Genomic DNA, 17,641 nt, shown 5'->3' with positions numbered 1-17,641 from the left:
GGGGAGGTTACCTTAACCTGAAAATTGTCACGTTCAGCTTTTTCTGTGATGAATAGAAACTTAGGAAAGAGCATTTGATAGTAAGAGCATATCCACAGAGCTGTTTGTGTTTATATTGTGTTTATTACATTTTTGTTCTCTTTGGTATGACTGTGTTTATCTGTCAAAGCACCTTGAGCTACATACTCTGTATGAAAGGTGCTATATAAATAAAGTTATTATTATTATTATTATTATAGGTAGAGCTGAATGGGAAGGAGAGAAAGAGAGAGAGAGGAGAGAGATAGAGGCCTTGGTTGGTTAAAGGTGGTGAGATTCACTAGTATCATGCATGTATTCAAAAAAGCAGAAAGGATTAGAGCCAACAATCAAATGAGCCCGATTAACCTAACATGTTCTACAGCCCTGCATACATCAAATACAGAGTTACAGTTTATCCACACTCAATGTGAGATTCAAGGCTAAAAATGATATGATGGGAGATGGATAGAATACATTTGTTTTGACAACAAGATCATAAGAAATGTTAGCAATGCCAAGTCCAGGGGAGACTAATTGACAAAGAGGATATCTTTTCATAAGCTGATCATTCTCTCCGTGGCTCAATTATTATTTCTTTTTTTAGCACTAGTTGTGTACACTTTTATAGACGTAAATATTCAACAGCTCTTGTTGAGCCTTGCCGTTTTTCCAAAAGGCCCCTTGTCTTAAAGCCAACAAATGTCCGAGATAAGATGACAATTCCCCCAGCAGTTTTATAAATAAACTCAACCATGGAGGGGGTTGAGGGGAGAGGGGTGGGTGGGTGGGTTGGGGGGGGGGGGGGGGGGGGTAGGGTGCTCAATCATGGTCACATCATGACTGCAACTACATTTCCTCCACTTCCTGCCTGGGCTGCCATTCTAAGAAAAACCCCCCTCTCATTGGCCGACTGTCATTCCTAGTTAATGTATCTGCATACCCCAGCCATGGTGTGGTGGACAAACAGCAACTGCAGCTATACCCCTAGTGGTTCCATTCAAATCCGTCTTCATCTTCTTGTCTTCGGCTAACTAACCCTTTTCAAAAACACCATTTAAAAGGTCAACATGGCCATGTGACTTTCTGTTGGAAGGGACAGATGCCAAAATAGGCCTACCATTCACAATACAATTCACCCTGCCACACAAAGCTAAAGCAATACTTGTGTAACACGCTCTTTTAACTGTAAAATCTCAACACTGTCTAGTAATTTCTCCATCTCGATTGTTTCCATGCGTTTTAATTAAATTTTGACTGTAGTCGAGAGACACAGCTTGCTGTAAGGACAGGCTAAAAGGCTTCAGATGTTGTCCCCAGTCTGTGTGTGTGTATGTGCGTTTGCACGTGTTCAGTTTCTCTTCAGATCAGTTCAAAATATTCTGCCTGCATGAACACGCGACAGTTTGAGATGAGTGCATTTTTGAGTATCTCAGAGAATATTTAATCCAGCCGCAAAACATCCTAAAACCAAGCAAATGAGAGTTGTTGCAAATGCCTAAGATAAATATCGGAAAGATCCAAGGCACAAGTTTTCAGCTTTCACTCCAAAAACTTGGGAATCTTTACTCAGCCTGGTTATCCCAAGCCTCATTGCCACAACCATTAACTTCACATGTGTAACTAAGATAGTGCAGTCGGGGTAATCCCTCACCTCAGCCGTCAGTAAATATTGGACCTGCAAGACAACAGCCAGATAAAAGCATCTGTCTGCTTTCCCCCTCCCTGCAGTGCATTCAGACTGAACCAGGAATGCTTAAACACTGTTGACTGATTTAATCTCTGCTTCCATGAAGACCACCTAACCCCCCGCCCCCGCTCCCCCCACCCACAAAACCACCATCCGCAGTTGCAGTTTTAATCACAAACTGCAATGTCATATAACTTAGAATTCCTAACTGTAGAATGGCGAATCATAAACATATTTATGCCACACTCATAATAATATAGCGCAGACGGTAGGTAAGCATATTGATACAAATGTCTTTTCACAAAATGAAGCCATTGTTTAAATAAATGCTATGACTGTCTGTCTGCATATCTCGCACGTTAGCAACAGCAGCAACAACAATATTAGCTAAACATCTCAGAGTAGTCAGATGTTTGACGGTTTGGCCTATGTCAAAAAAAAAATGCCTCGACATAAATCCAACATAAATAAGTGAAATGTTATCTGATGTGCATTCCTCCCTCCCCTGCAGTACATCACTTGGCTTCCAGGAACGAATAAAGAGACCATTTATTATCACAAAGTTTGATACTGCTGCGCCAAACTAGAGGACTTCAAGTGAATGACACAGCTTCTAACGAATTTATTTATCAGAGGAAATTAGACACCCAGTTGTGCAATTTAACCAGCAGGATTCGGCAAGAAAACAAACTGGCGTCATCTTGACACTCTAATTTAAGTCCTGATGAATGCAGATTTATTACCTGTTGAAAGCATCAATACCATTCTGAAATAAGAAAAAAAATGCGATAATATATGACTTTCAGCGCCCCCACACAACCGTGGCTTTGTTTATAGAAACAGATTCTCTTTGCGAGGGCGACACTTGAACTACAGATGCTCCCTGTTTGCTCGCTTTCGGCCAATAGAATGCTTCGTCCTTGGAATTCTCGTTCCTCACTGCCAAAACGCGATGCTTAGAACCTAGAACGGAGGTTAATACAAACTATTTTATTAAAATAAATAAATGAATGAATAAATAAATAAAATGCTGCAATCAGTTACTTAACTGAAAACGATGGACGTTTTACCACTATTAACTCTCAGGCCTGTGATCTTAATTGGTTCAGCAGGAGTTTGTGTCTATTTATAATGATGAAAGAAGTTAACATCACTCAAATCGGAATAACTGATCGATGTGATTGTTTAAAAATACATATTTTTACTAGACAAATGAAGAACTCAAAAGTAGCCTTTGGGGCAAACTGACCATTACTTTAAAATAAATAAATAAATAAACAAATAAAAACAAACTCGAGTACTCTGACAAATCGATGGGGTAATTCATATAACATTCGTACGGTACTCTCAGATCAGCCGTTTAACTCGCTTGAATCATCCTTAAATGGGAAAGCTACGGATTGCGAATACTGCGCGTGCAAATCTGTTGATCCCGAAGTTGACTTTTGTATGCGAGGGTTAATAATTATAGCATTTAGAAAGCAAATCTGAAGAAGACGAATCAGCATCACTAAAATACAGTTGCACAAAATACAAGTATGGTGAAAAGTTACCTTCTCGAAGCAGGTTAGGGGACAGACAAGTCCACTGTAGCGCACTTAGAAATGGAAAACTGCCGAGCCCTTTTAATTAACAAGTTATTTAATCACATATTTACTCTGCATGAAGCTAGATGTTAGCTTGAGTACCTAAACTCGTTAAGTGATTCAGATTGACACATACATACCTCTTCTTCGTGGTTGGTGTAGTCATTTGATTCGTTCTCTTTTTCAGGTTTACTGTTATTCATTTTAATAAAGTGTTCGCTTTTAGCGTCGCCCTTATCTGTACAGCTTTTTATATATCCAGCTGTTCTGAGAGTCGATAGCAACCAGGAAGCTGATGATCCAAGCACAGCGCAATGTTAGTTTCCTCAGTTTGTCAACATTAATTAACTGGCATTTACAAGACAGCGAAGATTAAATCAAACGTAAAGTGCACAACAACTGCCTCCGATCCACCCTGTTATTTTGTTTAAGTTTCATGCAATATTATTCCCGAGGTCGAGCACGGACTGCTTTTCCAGGCTCTTCCAACTGCTCCACTTTGAGTGTCGAGGAAAGAACTGTTATCATTTCTCATTAGCTGCTACATTCACGTCAGCCGGACCCTGAAGAACTAAGCTCTCCCATCCCTCTTATTGGGGGGCTGGATATGGGGCGGGGGTCGGAGGAACCACTGCGCTTCAGTCGTTTCAGTGTTATTTTAAGGCGCATAACATTGCCAGTGCGACTGATAAAATAACTTGCAAATTGAGGGGGAGGTCGGAGGCGTCTTCTGAAGTCTGAAGCGGCGTTTTAGGCACATTTCAGCAGGCAACAGACTACACGCAATGGGTCCAGCATTAACTTAATTACAGGGATAGACAGATTTACCCATGTGGACGAATGTTTATTGTCTGTATGTTTTTCTCCCAATACTGCTCCTATTACTGCTACTACTACTACTACTAATAATAACAACAATGATAACAACTACAACAACAACAACATTGTTATTATTATTATTAACCTCAGTTTTGCTGATACACAAAATAAACGCAATTTATATACGTTTTGTGGTTTCTAGATAAGCAATTTTTCAAGAATTAAATTTCGCAGTAAGCCTAAAGCCAGTTTTCTCCTTTAAGGACTGTGGTAGGTAACCTTAGTTCCTGTCCTGGCAGGTAGCTGTCATATCACTCTTGTTTTTCCGGAAAGAAATTCTGTACTTGAAGCACAGTGCTCCTATACATTTGTCTTGACCTCAAATTCTTCACCTCAAATTCAATCTGTCAACAGCGAGCTCAAACTCTTATCCTGGTTTCCTGGTTACTTAATTTCAGTCATTGACTGGCTAAAGAATTCAAGCACCTTAAGTGCTTAATTGAATGTATGAATCAATTAATTAATTAATTCTAATTAAGTGTAGATATGTAAATACAAAAAAAAAAAAAAAAACATGTAGCCAATGCGGACACTGCAGCCTGCAGATTGACACCCCTAGGCTAGACTCCCGAAGGGGAAGTTACAGTTTGTGAGACTAGTATACTTTAATCTGATTGGTTATAGCAAGTTTAAACCAGCATTATGTTAAACGTGCATGGTTGAGTTGGCTTGAATGGCCATCTCCGTTCGGAGCCCTACGTACGTAAGATCACATTTCACCAGAAGAAGAATCTGATTTCATGGTCTATTTACAAAGCACATCCCAGGAAACTGAGTGGCCCGGTCTTGCATCAGAACATCCAGCTGGTCAGGATGATTCTACAGGTTTTGGGCCTGAAAAGTGCAACAACCTGTAGGCTAACATTCATCTCATTCTCTGGCAATGGCAATATAAACAGACACGAATTGAAATAGAGGATTCTGTCTCTTTTTGAATATATGCTGCTGTTATGCTAAAAAAAAAAACCTTTTGCAAGAGTGAAGTTTGGTGAACTATCCGGATTTGGTTTGTTTCCCAAAGAAACAGCTGTAAGTGTCCAGCTGTATAAATGGATTGCACAGGGAAAGAAAATGTTATGTGTGCAAGGCACTTTTGAATAAGAGCTTGTACTAAATGCTGAAATGTAAAGCACTGTATTGCGTTATTGTCTTCTGTGACACAACCTCAATAAGGGCCTTACTGTATGGTTTTTCCATTTGTCCATTTAATTTTCCTGTTTTTAATAAAGACCACACAGAAGCCATATAGCTGTATATAAATGTTTTTAAACATAACTTCTCTCAAAAAAGATTAAGTTCAAGACAATAAAAGGCAAATGGGTTGTACTGCAACTGATGACTATGGTTTAAGTCATTGGATTAGATATTTTTATGCTGACAGTCATTGTGACTCAGTTGCTGTTGAAATACAGTTCTTCGCAGGAAATTACATCCTGCAATCCATTTCAAAAGTCTGCATCTACGCTACTGTAAGACAAAACTGTTCTCATGTTGAAATGCGAACATGCAGTGGCATTTCCCTTCATATTTAGGATTAAATCCAAACCACCCCAAAGATTGTGAGTGAGCCTCAGGCAGAGGGTTTTTAAAAAAAACATTATTTATTTATTTTTATGTAAGCAGGGCTCGTTGGGCCCCTTCCGCATTTTTCTTGATTTATTTTATTTATTTATTTATTTTTTTTTACCACTAATTCAGGTTTAATCACATGATCACCTCTGCCCTATCACGTCTGACCAATGAAGCAATGCAGAGCACACAGAGCAGCGACAGACACTCAGGCATCATCAGTCATGAATGATCAACATGGTGGTCAGGCTCCCAGAGAGTTTAAACCACATTCAAAACTAAAGCTCTTTATTTTTTTTAAAATAACAACTTTATATAACCAATATGTAAGCAAAACTGTAAAAAAGCAAAACATTTACAAAGTGATATACATACAGTATTTGACATTTGGTATTACAAACAAATTTTATTGTGTAGAATACCAGGGGAAATTCTTCAGCAGCTCCGCTCAAATTATTGTATTTCGTTTATTCATGGTTCCTGTTCGTCATCCATTTTGGAATTGAGCTGGGCAGAACTACTGTATTTTAAATGCAGCAAGCTACAGCTCCACAATGCTTAACTGCTCCTCAGGAGAATTCATATCTATGAAAATGATAATGTTGTAAAAGAATAACTTTAATTAAAATTTGATATTTCTTGCTCTGTATTCCTTATGTGTCTGATATTTATCTGTTGGTGCCAATTAATCTGGAAAACGCAGTTCTACATCAATATATGGGATAAATACAACCGATATTTGCAAATATGATTTTTTAAAATGATTATTAATGATGATATTGTTTTTATTATTTAGAATTAAGTAATGCATTGAAGAAGACATGTATATATCGAAGAGTAACCAGTTACACAAAATACATATTAAATAAATAGGAAATTTTCTGAAAGCAAATAAGAAATAAGGCATTTCATGGCTACATGTGACAGCATGCAGCATTAAGTGTGACTGTAGGAACTTTGGCCACTGTCAGTTATATATTTGAGAACATGTTTTTATCTCAACACACTTTAATCCCTCAGCTGATCCACAAACTTGCATAAACAAAAATGTGAAAAAGGGGTCCTATCTGTACTTTGAACATGAAAGTGCAAAAACGAACTTTGTTTTCATAAAACATCTTGTGTCAGACTTCAATTTAAAACTTCCTGCATCATGACAAAAACATGTGAATGAACTGTTGGCATGTCGCCCAGAATTCCATTTCAAAGTGCAGAAGAATTGTCCCCTGTCAATCATAATAGGATTACAAGACAACCGATCTTAATGACAAGCCCTTGACTCTCTATACTCACAGTCATATTTGTCAAAGAACCTCTTAATCTTAACTGATTCACATTAGATTTTTTAATCTTAATTTTCGTTTTCTTGTAAATCACTCTCAAATGTTTATTTTTCGGGGGGAGGTAAGACTGCCACTTGAGATGCTGCACTGTACTGTATTGCAATTTTGCAAATACTCTCTCAGTCATGTTGTGAAGATGACTCCATTGAAAAGAAAATGCGAAGATTTGCTGGTTCATCAGAGTCAGTAAAGCTCATAAAGGCGTAAGTGTGCTGTCTTTTGTCCCACTAAGGACTGACAGTCTTTTTTTTTCCTGATTTTTTCCCCCTTTCACTTCAGCTTATGCCTGTGTCACCAGAACAGCTGGAGACGTGGCGGGATTCATCAATATTTAATGGAGCGTTTGCAGGGAGGAAGCCGGCATGGAGCGCGCTCAGTAGGGCCTCTGCTGAGCATGGCTTTGTCCCAGCTAGCAGGGGTGGAAGAGTCACACCAAACACTCAAGGAGAGAGAGAGAGAGAGAGAGAGAGAGAGAGGCTGGGGGGTGGCTGGGGGGTAGTTTACTATTGTGGACCGGGGTGAGGCGAATAATAATTTTTGCAGAGGGCATATGCTTCAGCGTATATTGGCGTCTACATGTGCATGTGCCTAACCTACATGAATCCATCGAAAGCACCATGCTACTTCAGTACCAAGCACTGTCTGTAGTAGGCAGTATATGAACGTATCTGCTTTCAGAATTAAAAAATTATTTGTAAGCCCTTCAACTATGACATATAGCCATTGAAAAATGGTGATTCTAATGGAAAATCATCTTCTATGCCAAGGCTGAGGGGGACCAAATAGCATTGTAACTGTTTACAATCAACGCTGTTAATTGGGAACCGTGGAGTTTCGTCCTGCGGGGTTGCAGTTTACCCGCTTCCTTGCTTCCAGTACCCTTTTAAGCTGGCAGAGTCCTGGTTGCATGGCAACGCAGCACAATACCCAGTCGGCTATATATAGCGGCGGGCCACATGCCGCCCATTCCTGGCACCGCGGGTACCAGCGTGGCTGAGCCGTGCCACTTCCTCACGCGCACGTTACGGCCTCACCTGGTCCTCGCGGCGGGCTGGAGCACAGCTGTCCCGCCAAATTCATCGAGGCTTATCAGATGAGCGACCTCACGGCGCATCTGCTGCGGCACTCAGTTCGAACACATGGGGTCTCTTCCCCCCAACCCCCCAAACCCCCCCCCCCCTCAATTTGCGATGCCCAATTTGCGTGCGACCATGTCCGTCACCGCCACCTCCTCTGTCGACTCGGACGCTATCCCTCCCGCGTCGCGTTGAGGCTTGTTTTCACTCCGCGGTCCACCGGTCGAGCATGTGGGGACGTCGAGCTGGAGGAGGAGGGCCTCGGAAGTCCTCGGTAATTTGTGCAGGGAGACTGCAGGGCATCCGACTCACAAGATCGAAGGGATTTCTACTCTTTTTCCATGGTTCATTGTTACAGTTTATTCACAGACATACAGCCATTTACATATTAAAAGAAGGACAAAAAAAAGGTGACGTGGAAGAATGTTCTTCTTAGTACATTGAATGTAGAGTCTCGTAAGAAACAAATAGGCTACTCAGGTTTCGCGAGGGCGAGCTGGGGCAGTAGCGATATGACATCACCGAACGTGACTGACTCAGAGCATAACTTTGCGCTGAAGCGATCTCTTTATGTCAGTTTTCACAATCTCCTCTCACCAGGTTTCCGTATTGCTCCCAGCTTAATGCTGATCTCTTCTCCGTGGGAGCTGGGTGGAGAGGCTGAGACAGGCATCTGAGCTCGGTTCACAGAATTTCATTACCTCTCAAACCCCTCCCGAACCCCTGCAATATGGCTAAAATGGCACTGGGTTCGCCGTGCACAGGCCCTCATATGGAGATAAAAATGGAGTCAGCCTGTTTGGCGCTCTTGTGTGATCCCTAAGCCCTTATCAGAGCCACTCTTCCAGGAGCTGTCTCAGGAAAGGGGCGGAGCTGAATGGAGATGTCACAGCTGCTCTTGACAGCAACAGAAACCGAGCTACACTCTCTGCGCCACAAAAGACGGAACCTTTTGTCAAAGAGCCGTGTTGGACACTGCATTTATTATAATAGCATAAAAAAGACAATTTTTTCCCCCATAATGTAGTATACAAGTACCAGAGACCAGAATACAGTAGTGAAACAAGTAAGTACAGTAGTCAAAAAATCATATATATATGATCCCACAGGTTATGTATATATACAGTTGCTCACTGAATCACGTGTTAGCATTTTTATTGGACTATACACTAACATTGAGCATCATAAATTCGACTATGCAAAAATTACATATTGTACAGGCATATGGAATTTATTATATAGAGCATATACACACACACACACACACACACACACACACACACACACAGTGTTTCCGTATTGCCTGTGACATTTCCCCTGCAGGCCAATGTTGTGTTTCTCCTACTCTGTATCTGTTCACAGTGTTTCTGGTTGACATTTTATTGGACTTCTCTCCCCCAGGATAATGCGATGTTCCCCGGTCATCCACACAAATATTTGCAAAATGTAAACACAACTTCAGAGCCACCTGTGGCAGTTTTACAGTCAACGCACTGGCCCACCGAGCGATTTTGTGTGAGTGTGTCTTTCATGGCTCAAGGCCAAACCATTCCATTCCTCTCGATGCAATACTCCACATTCCCCCCATGTCCCACAGATTGGTACAGAATGTTACTTCTTTGATATGCCTCGGCGATTGCTGATCGTCAACACGGAAAATCCGCTGGCCTGCTGACCATTTCTGGAAGCCCCCCCCCCTTCCAACTCCCCTTACCCCACGGCTGCACTAGCGCAGTTACAATATCTGGCAGAAAAGGCGATTGGTGGGCCCTCTCTCGTGATTATGTTGGGCGCATTTCTGAACAATGAGGTAGAACGTGAGTTTACCCTTTGAGGAAAGACAGGGCCGTCTGGGTAGATGTGTTTTAAAATACTGATGCGAGGACAAGACCGAAGCAATCAGGACAATAAAGTAACTTAAATAAATATGACCTGTCCGAGTTTTCAAAACATCTGTCAGGAAACCTGTAACTCTAACTCTTAAACTGTAATTTGTAAGAAGATAAAATCTAAGGGCCAGTATTAGACCCCATTCCCCCAAACCTCTGTGTTATGAAATTAAATGCTGGTTCAGCAGGGAGAGAAAGGGTTAAAGAGAGAAGGGAACCAACCTAACTTTTTTTTTTTTTTACTGTGAGTTCCAAACTGTTGACATGTGTTTCTATATAATGGGGTGTAATTCCCGCTTGGAATGCTTTTCAGAACTCTTTACAAGTCAGAAAGGCAACAAGGAAGGTAGGTGAATGAACTGAAGAAAAGAAGATGATCGTGTTATGTATTTCCTTAAAACAAATGATCAGGTTTTCTCTGTCTACATCAAAGACCTCATCATGTTTGTTGTAGGGTAGCTTTCACCATTACCAGGTTTTTGGTTTAGCTGTTTAAACTGCTCTGACACACAATCTACAACAGGGAGACTTAGCACCTTCTCAATGGTAAAAAAAGACAAAGGAGTTAGCATAGAAAACAGGGAACCACCCCCATCTCTTCAAAGATGAGATTTTTTAGCATGAGCTGTGTTGCACTGATGACCGATGCCTCTTTCATCTGTAGAATTCGTAAGAAACTCTCTTGTGTACAGCTCTTCTTGAGCTATTGTTTTGTGGGCCTTCCCCGTGGGACCAGTAGACAGCTGGTGGTTTCATTTTGGAGGCTGTACAGGGACGGTTTACATGATTGGAGATGCTGACAGCTGGTTTGCAGACTGATCAATGCATACACAAATAGAGTAGCAAGACTGCAACATATATCATACTATACTTTTTCCTACTATGTTTTTCTATCGTGTATTTTGTAAAATATGTGTGTGTGTATATACACACAAATATATTCGTATATTTTACATATGACAAACATCTAGCCGATATATAAAAGGAAAAAAGATGACACTTCAGATTTGAGAAGAAAAAGGCTATTGTACAGCCGATGATATCTTTCATCAATCCCTTGTATAACATGAATGAATGTTCATTGGCCCTATCAGTCACATGACCTGAGAAGGCTCCAGTCCAGCAGGGGTCTGCTCCAGCACTGGACACTGAACACCTGATCCCACTAATCTGTCTCAGCTGGGACAATTTGAAGCAATCGTCCCAGCTGAAAGGGCTTACAGTAGCTATTCAGTGAGAACTGGTAAATATGCTGGACTTCAGCCTGGCAAAACCAGCATGGAGAAAATAAATATGGCCTAAGTGTAATGGGCAAATCGAAATAGAATAGAATAGAACAAGAATAGAACAAGAGTAAGGTTCTTTCTGATATGAACTGGTAGAATGGATAGACAGAATTGTTAGCTGCTGAAAAAGCCAGACAACTTTCTTTTCAAGCAAAAAAAAAAAAGAAAAAAAAGATATATGTTTGGTTAATTTTTACGGTCCACTGCACAACGGTCAATCGGGGGACGCGTGTGTTCCTAAAGACCTTTACTTTGACCTCACGCAGAGACGAAATAAAATATTCCGGCTGAAATGCAGTAGGTGCCACGGTATCCTATAGGTCAGATTTCATAAAGGAATCGGGGGGCAGGACTAGACGAAAGGTCACCTGCCAGATTGGGTTTATTTTGTCAGAGATACCCGGTGGCCTTTGAAATGTGACGTGCGGTCATTTGGCTTGGGAAGCAGGAGATATGGCAGCGCAGCAGAGGACAGACAAGCCATATGCTTCTGAGACATACGGGATCACGCAGCATTGTTTTTTTCCTACAAAGAACAGTAAAGATTGTATTACATTTTATTTGCCATCTTTTCCAGAATACACATCAATTCATGTCAAAAGACCCAAACGCTTCTCTCTCTTTTCGCAGGTTCTTGGGACCGTCTCCATAGTTGTCCTGGCTGGTGTGTAGCTTCAGTGAGGTCAAGTGGTGGTTTTCTAGTCATGTTAAATGCACACACTATGAGTTGCTTTGATTAAAAGTGCCAGCTAGGTGCCTAAAATGTGATTGTGAATCGCATTTGCCATCTTTCTCATGATCAACATCCAAATATGAAGCTCTTGGTTATAGACCACCAAATTAACCATGGGACATTCTAAAGAAAAGGGAATGTAATAAAAACAAGATGTGCATGTATTATATTAACATCTGTTTGACCTGTCAATATTAGTCTTGCAAACTTAATACACTGTGCCCTGTTTTTCAGGACAACCCAGTACATTTCACTCCATGTACTGTTATTTTTGATGACGCAATTCTATTATGCTTTTTATTCACCAATAAATTTAAGCTTATTTTAGAGCAAGACTGAGAGCATATCTTTCCAGTGCGATCATGTTTCTTCAAAGGGTTGAATACATGTGTGTGTAGAGGACCTGAGAAGCATCATGTTTTAGTGCAAATATAAGTATCCAAATGCATTGGCGAATTGCACGACTAAAAAGAACAGGCCTGTTTTTTTTTTTTCTTAATAGGCTGCTCCATTGGGCATCCGTCCTGTAAGTCACCTTTACCGATGATTCGGTTTTATACCAAAATACGTTTTAAAAAAAGCAGAGATCAAATCGCTGGTCCCTCCTCCTAGCCACCACTAAAATAATTAGCTCGTCGTCTTGTTTCCTGGCTCCCAGTCTCCTTCGGGGACTTTGTTGTTATGCATCTAAGTGGATATCTGCTGTTCCCAAGCAGCAGCTGAGCCGTAATAATGGACATGTGTGAATTTGGTGCTCCTAAAACCCCATGTTGAGTGCTTTGCCTCATCTGTTCACATTTTTCTATGGTGTAACCATTTTTGTTTAACAGTGAGGGGGTACAAATACATCGAAAACATTACCTCAAACAAACATTTAACTCCGCAGCCTAGTCTTTCTGATTTAGAAATTACACAAGGTCTTCCCCCTTTGGGCCTTAATTTCCTTTTGAGATTTTAATCTGTGCATAACTTCCTAGTCAGGATGACTATCTACAGTAGCAATTACATCTCACCAAAAAAAACAAAACAAAAAAACCAAAACAAAAACACGCACACGAGAGAAATGACTCTTTCGCTTAACAAAGAGCGCTGCACTCAGTGCACTTCGGGAGGAAGCTTTGTGAAAAAGCTGACTTTCGATGGGCTCCTTATTTAAATTGGCCAGGCAGAAGCTCTCGCTGACTGCGATATCAGGTGCACCCCTTGGCTTGTTGTCATGGTCCTTCAGGCAACAAAGACACACACACACACACACACACACCAATGGAAAGACCCCTGCTGAGACGGCAGCGGACGCAGGACAGGGTCCCTGAAGTGGGGGGGCACACAATACTCCCCCCCCCCCACGCCTGGCACAGGGCAGGGCAGCTGGAACAGCAGAGGGGGGTCTGCATACCCGTGTGTCCTCAATAGAAGCATCGAGGGGAGTCGGAGTCGGGGGGCTTCAGCCTCTAGGTCTCTGCACCCCGCAACCCCCCCCCCCCCCCCCCCAAACCCAGTCCCAGCCCCGCCGTGATCCAGGAAGCAGTCGCGGCGTGGGTCACCCCGGAGGGGACGTGTCATGTGTGGCCGCCCGCCGGGCTGGCTCTATAACAGACTCACACACACAGGCCTTCCCTTGGGCTTTTGGGATGAGCTTTGTCTACTGTACAGCCCTGTCTGCTGGCTGTGCTTTCACTGATTGGCTGATGATGATGTCACTGTGTTACATACAGCAGATGTGAACCGGCGACCTGAATTTGTAGTGCACATAAACTAGTAATAATTTGGCCACTTCTGTAATGAAATTTAAAAAACACAAATTGGGTACCTCCTCATTTATGGAAAACAGAAAAGGCCAATGGATAAGTTTAAAATTTATGAGACCAGCCACGAAGTAGGACACTGAATCATCAAAGTGCTTTTTTGGAAGAGTATTTCACTTTGCTCAGTTTTCCCACACATTTGTTGGCACAGAACACAGAAATAAAAAGGAATTTTAAAAAAGGGAAAGAAATAAAAGATTATTTCAATCAGACCTTATGGATTGCACTGTATTTTCACTTTTTAACAACCTGATCATTAAAAAAAGACATGTAACCAAGTGTAAAACATCAGGCTGTTAGATCGTAATATTAAACTCAAGTTTAATCGGCAAGGAGAAATCAATACTTAACCGACCATGGAAGGACCCTTGGAAGTCTCATTAATGCTCAAACGTAACACTGCTCAATACCACCACAGTGTGGAGTACACATAAACTACAGAAAATCTCTGGGAAAAAAATGGATTTTCGGTGTTTAAGAGCATCAATTATATTTTGTATTACCAGTGTTTTCACAATGTCCAAAAAGATAAAACACCAAGTCTGCCTTAATGACTGTACTTTACCATGCCATCATTGATTTTGTATAAAACTGCAAATAAATTTAAAAAAAAAAACAACCAATTATTTTAGCCTTTTATTGACTATTTTAACAACCGACATAATTACAGCAAAGCATTTTTGCACAATGATAAATTAACATTCGCCATAGATGAGCAGACTTATGGTTTAAAAATTAATGACAGACATTTTTTTACAGGAACCGTTCTGAAGCCGGGCCAAACTTGTTCCTCTCCATCCAGCTGGCAGAGTGCTTTTTGCTTACGTGGTCTGAGTGTTTCAGGTTAAGTTTATAGAAATTAATCAGTCGAATGCAGTCAGTTTTTGGCAGGTGTGGAGCTTCCTTTGATAGTCTTCTTTAGATGATGGTAATTGGGCAGAATCTTCATTAGGAAATCTAGCTGGAGTGTCTGTGGCTGCAAAGGGACACAGATTGTGGACACACAATGTGCACCAAGTGCGTGCATTAGTCAAGCACAAGCCTATCGAAGGCAGAACAGAGCAAAATGGTATCTGCCTGCAAGCCAGCCAATCAATGCTAATGTGACAAACAGATCCACTATGACAGTCAGCATGCCAGGCCAATCAGAATGCATCAATGCTTTATTCCAATCACCAAAATCTATGGGAAAATAGTTCATGCAAATGAACACAAAAGGCAACTCCTTCAGCCTCTCCCACTTTTACTTGTAAAAATGCAAAAGCAGCTTCGTAAAAAAATTTCATGGAAGTGGACCGCTCATGCTGTGAAACTGAGATGTGTGTGTGTGTGTACATCTCGTGCAGTGCTGCCGCCCTGCTGGTTGGACAGCGAACGTGCATCCGTTTCCGCATACCTGCGGCCTCTCCGTCTGGACCCGGCGCATGCACCCCGAACCGTAGATGACCGTGTTCTCGGGGATGACCTCACACGTGTTCACCTGGCAACAGGCTCCGATGATGCAGCCGCTGGTGAGAATGACGTTGCGGCCTAGGTCAGCTGTGGGCAGAAGGGTTCTTAAAATTATGGAGATACTGATTCAAGAAAACAAATTCCAGTGGGAGAGCGATTCATTATTTCGTTGGCTCATACAAGATGTAGGGCGTTGCTTTTCTGGCACATCAAATAGGGAAAAAGATTTTCAAGCATGTGATCGGAAAACTTTTATAAATCAATAGTGGATCTTACCTTTGGATTCAATGACGTTGTTATCCCCAATTTTCAAGGCCTGGGACACTAGTAATATTTAGTCAAGGGATCTGTTCTGTCCATTTCAGCTAAGTCCAATTGTAATAAATATTAGCAGCAGAAAATTCGGATAATACATACCCCCAGTTACATTAATTGATAGGGCAGTCTCAAACCATAGGCGACGAAAATAATGATTTCAGACAAAAACAATCAAGAAGTCTCCGTCAATGTTACACAATATAAGGATACCGCACCCAACTTCAAAAACATTATTGGTTCCGATTGTCATGGTCTTGGGCTCTACTCCTTCTGTGTCAGGTAGGATGTTTTCAGGGTGACTGAAGAAAGATTAAAACATGATCAAACAAGACGCACACATTGCAGTTTATCTATACAAACTTATGTCACGGTGGCTTTCCTTCGTGTTACCTGTTGAAGATAAGGGCCTGCTCCTCGATGAGGTTGCCCTCTCCGATCACAATGGGCCCCGCCTCGGCTATAATCCGAGCCTTCGGATGGACCACTGTTCGTGGACCTACCGGACGTACATAAACGATAACAATGCAAGAAAAAAATGTAACCAGTACTGCAACAGGTTTGTACTTCCATCCAGTAACTTACGAACACAATTTCATAACATTCAACACTAACATTATTTAATCTAGCTAGCTCGCAAACATTGGGCCCCATTCTGTTTACAAATAGATACTCAGCTGCGAACGAGCAAGCAAAAAAAAGTATGTTAACCCGGCTAGCAATTGTTAGACTAATTCCACCTATTCATTTAAATTCAAATGAAGAGTCAAAGCCTTACCTATGGTAACGTCTCCCCGTATTTCACTTTCAACACACACCACTGCTCCGGCTGCAATTTTTGCACTAATTGGAAGTAAAGACAAATGATCAAAATTACAAATGTATTACATGATGAGAATGAGCTGCCAAGCCCTCCTTCTGTACACTAGCTACAGAGTCTGTGTGGCTTACCAGCAACCAGTGTACATTATTAATGTGAAGACTAGATACCTAACTCTCTCTGTGTCATTTCCAAAATAGTCTGGGAACTGGGTAACTGTAATTTAGCCACTACAGCAATTATATTAGACAGAGATAACGGGATGAGAAACTTAGCAGGCACATCTGCAAAACTACCTAATGCTAGTTTCTCCCACATTTTACGTTACTTGTTACAGTTAGCCAACAAGCTACCTAGCTAATATTGCTAATCCAGTTGGTGTCTGGCGCTGTCATCTTACTTGCTTACACTAGCTATACAACTAATGCTAGCTAGCCTTAAGGAAAATGTATTCTCCCCACTGCATACGTAAACATTCACTCGCCCCGCGTAGTTTTGAAATGATAATTAACAGAAAAAATCAATTGTCGCTCACACTTTACCTTTTTTGAGACATTTGTTTAGTACCGACATCTGCCATCTTGAAAACAATCCATCGACCGATGATTGATTAAAATCCTTTCCATTGTTTTGTAAATACAGCGATATTCGATTTCACATGTCTGGAGAAAAACCTATAAACTTTGTTGTGCTGCCACCTACTGTATGGTATAACCATTGCGTACCTTTTTCATGGCAACCTATGGTGTTGACAGCAAATGTTGGGTAGGTTACACATAGACCTAATGTGATTAAATACTAACACGAAACAGTGAAAACATATGAACCCTTTGATTGTTATTTTTATTCCACTCTTTACAATGTATCTTCATACTGATAAAACATTCAATATGGTTATGAGAGATTATTATACAAACTTGAATAATAAATAAATAAATAAATAAACAAACAAATAAATAAAAATGATAGCAGCTTTGTCCTCACAAACCTTTTCCAAATACATATTTATTTATTTACTTTAATTTAATGGTGAAGTTAAACCCAGTGTAAACGGGCAGTCTTCCTCACTTTCTCTGAGGTTCTCAGTAATAATTATGTAAAAATATTTATAGCAAATACCCCATCATCCACAACCAAGATAGTTTTAGAAACCCTTATTCAGTGGAGTTTTGGCCTCTCT

General features: G+C 41.0%; 2 protein-coding genes and 1 long non-coding RNA gene across 4 annotated transcripts in view; all 3 read right to left on the bottom strand.

Annotated features, from left to right (window-relative positions):
• LOC118231749 (RNA-binding protein with multiple splicing-like) overlaps positions 1-3,945 on the bottom strand; it is a 28,954-nt gene extending 25,009 nt beyond the window's left edge. The window contains exon 1 of one of the 2 annotated variants that reach the window (XM_035425915.1): positions 3,435-3,945. In XM_035425915.1, coding sequence (XP_035281806.1) covers positions 3,435-3,497 — 63 coding nt within the window. In that variant the 5' untranslated portion in view covers positions 3,498-3,945. The remainder of the gene's footprint in view (positions 1-3,434) is intronic. The other variant, XM_035425914.1, reaches the window with a different exon arrangement.
• On the bottom strand, positions 2,307-2,788 carry LOC118231750. The gene is made up of 2 exons (XR_004766137.1): positions 2,758-2,788; positions 2,307-2,671 (listed from the first exon to the last, which is right to left on the bottom strand). It is a non-coding gene; the product is annotated as an uncharacterized LOC118231750 (long non-coding RNA).
• A 10,552-nt stretch (positions 3,946-14,497) lies between the features above and the next one.
• LOC118231309 (dynactin subunit 6-like) lies at positions 14,498-17,137 on the bottom strand. The gene is made up of 7 exons (XM_035425005.1): positions 17,004-17,137; positions 16,420-16,484; positions 16,035-16,140; positions 15,855-15,943; positions 15,603-15,650; positions 15,271-15,413; positions 14,498-14,850 (listed from the first exon to the last, which is right to left on the bottom strand). The coding sequence occupies exons 1-7, from the start codon at positions 17,039-17,041 to the stop codon at positions 14,752-14,754; spliced, it is 588 nt and encodes a 195-aa protein (XP_035280896.1). The 5' UTR covers positions 17,042-17,137; the 3' UTR covers positions 14,498-14,751.
• Between the last annotated feature and the right edge of the window lie 504 nt (positions 17,138-17,641).

Source organism: Anguilla anguilla, chromosome 7 (assembly GCF_013347855.1).
Source record: "Anguilla anguilla isolate fAngAng1 chromosome 7, fAngAng1.pri, whole genome shotgun sequence".
NCBI classification, from domain to species: domain Eukaryota; kingdom Metazoa; phylum Chordata; class Actinopteri; order Anguilliformes; family Anguillidae; genus Anguilla; species Anguilla anguilla.
This window is presented reverse-complemented; position numbering and strand designations above follow the sequence as displayed.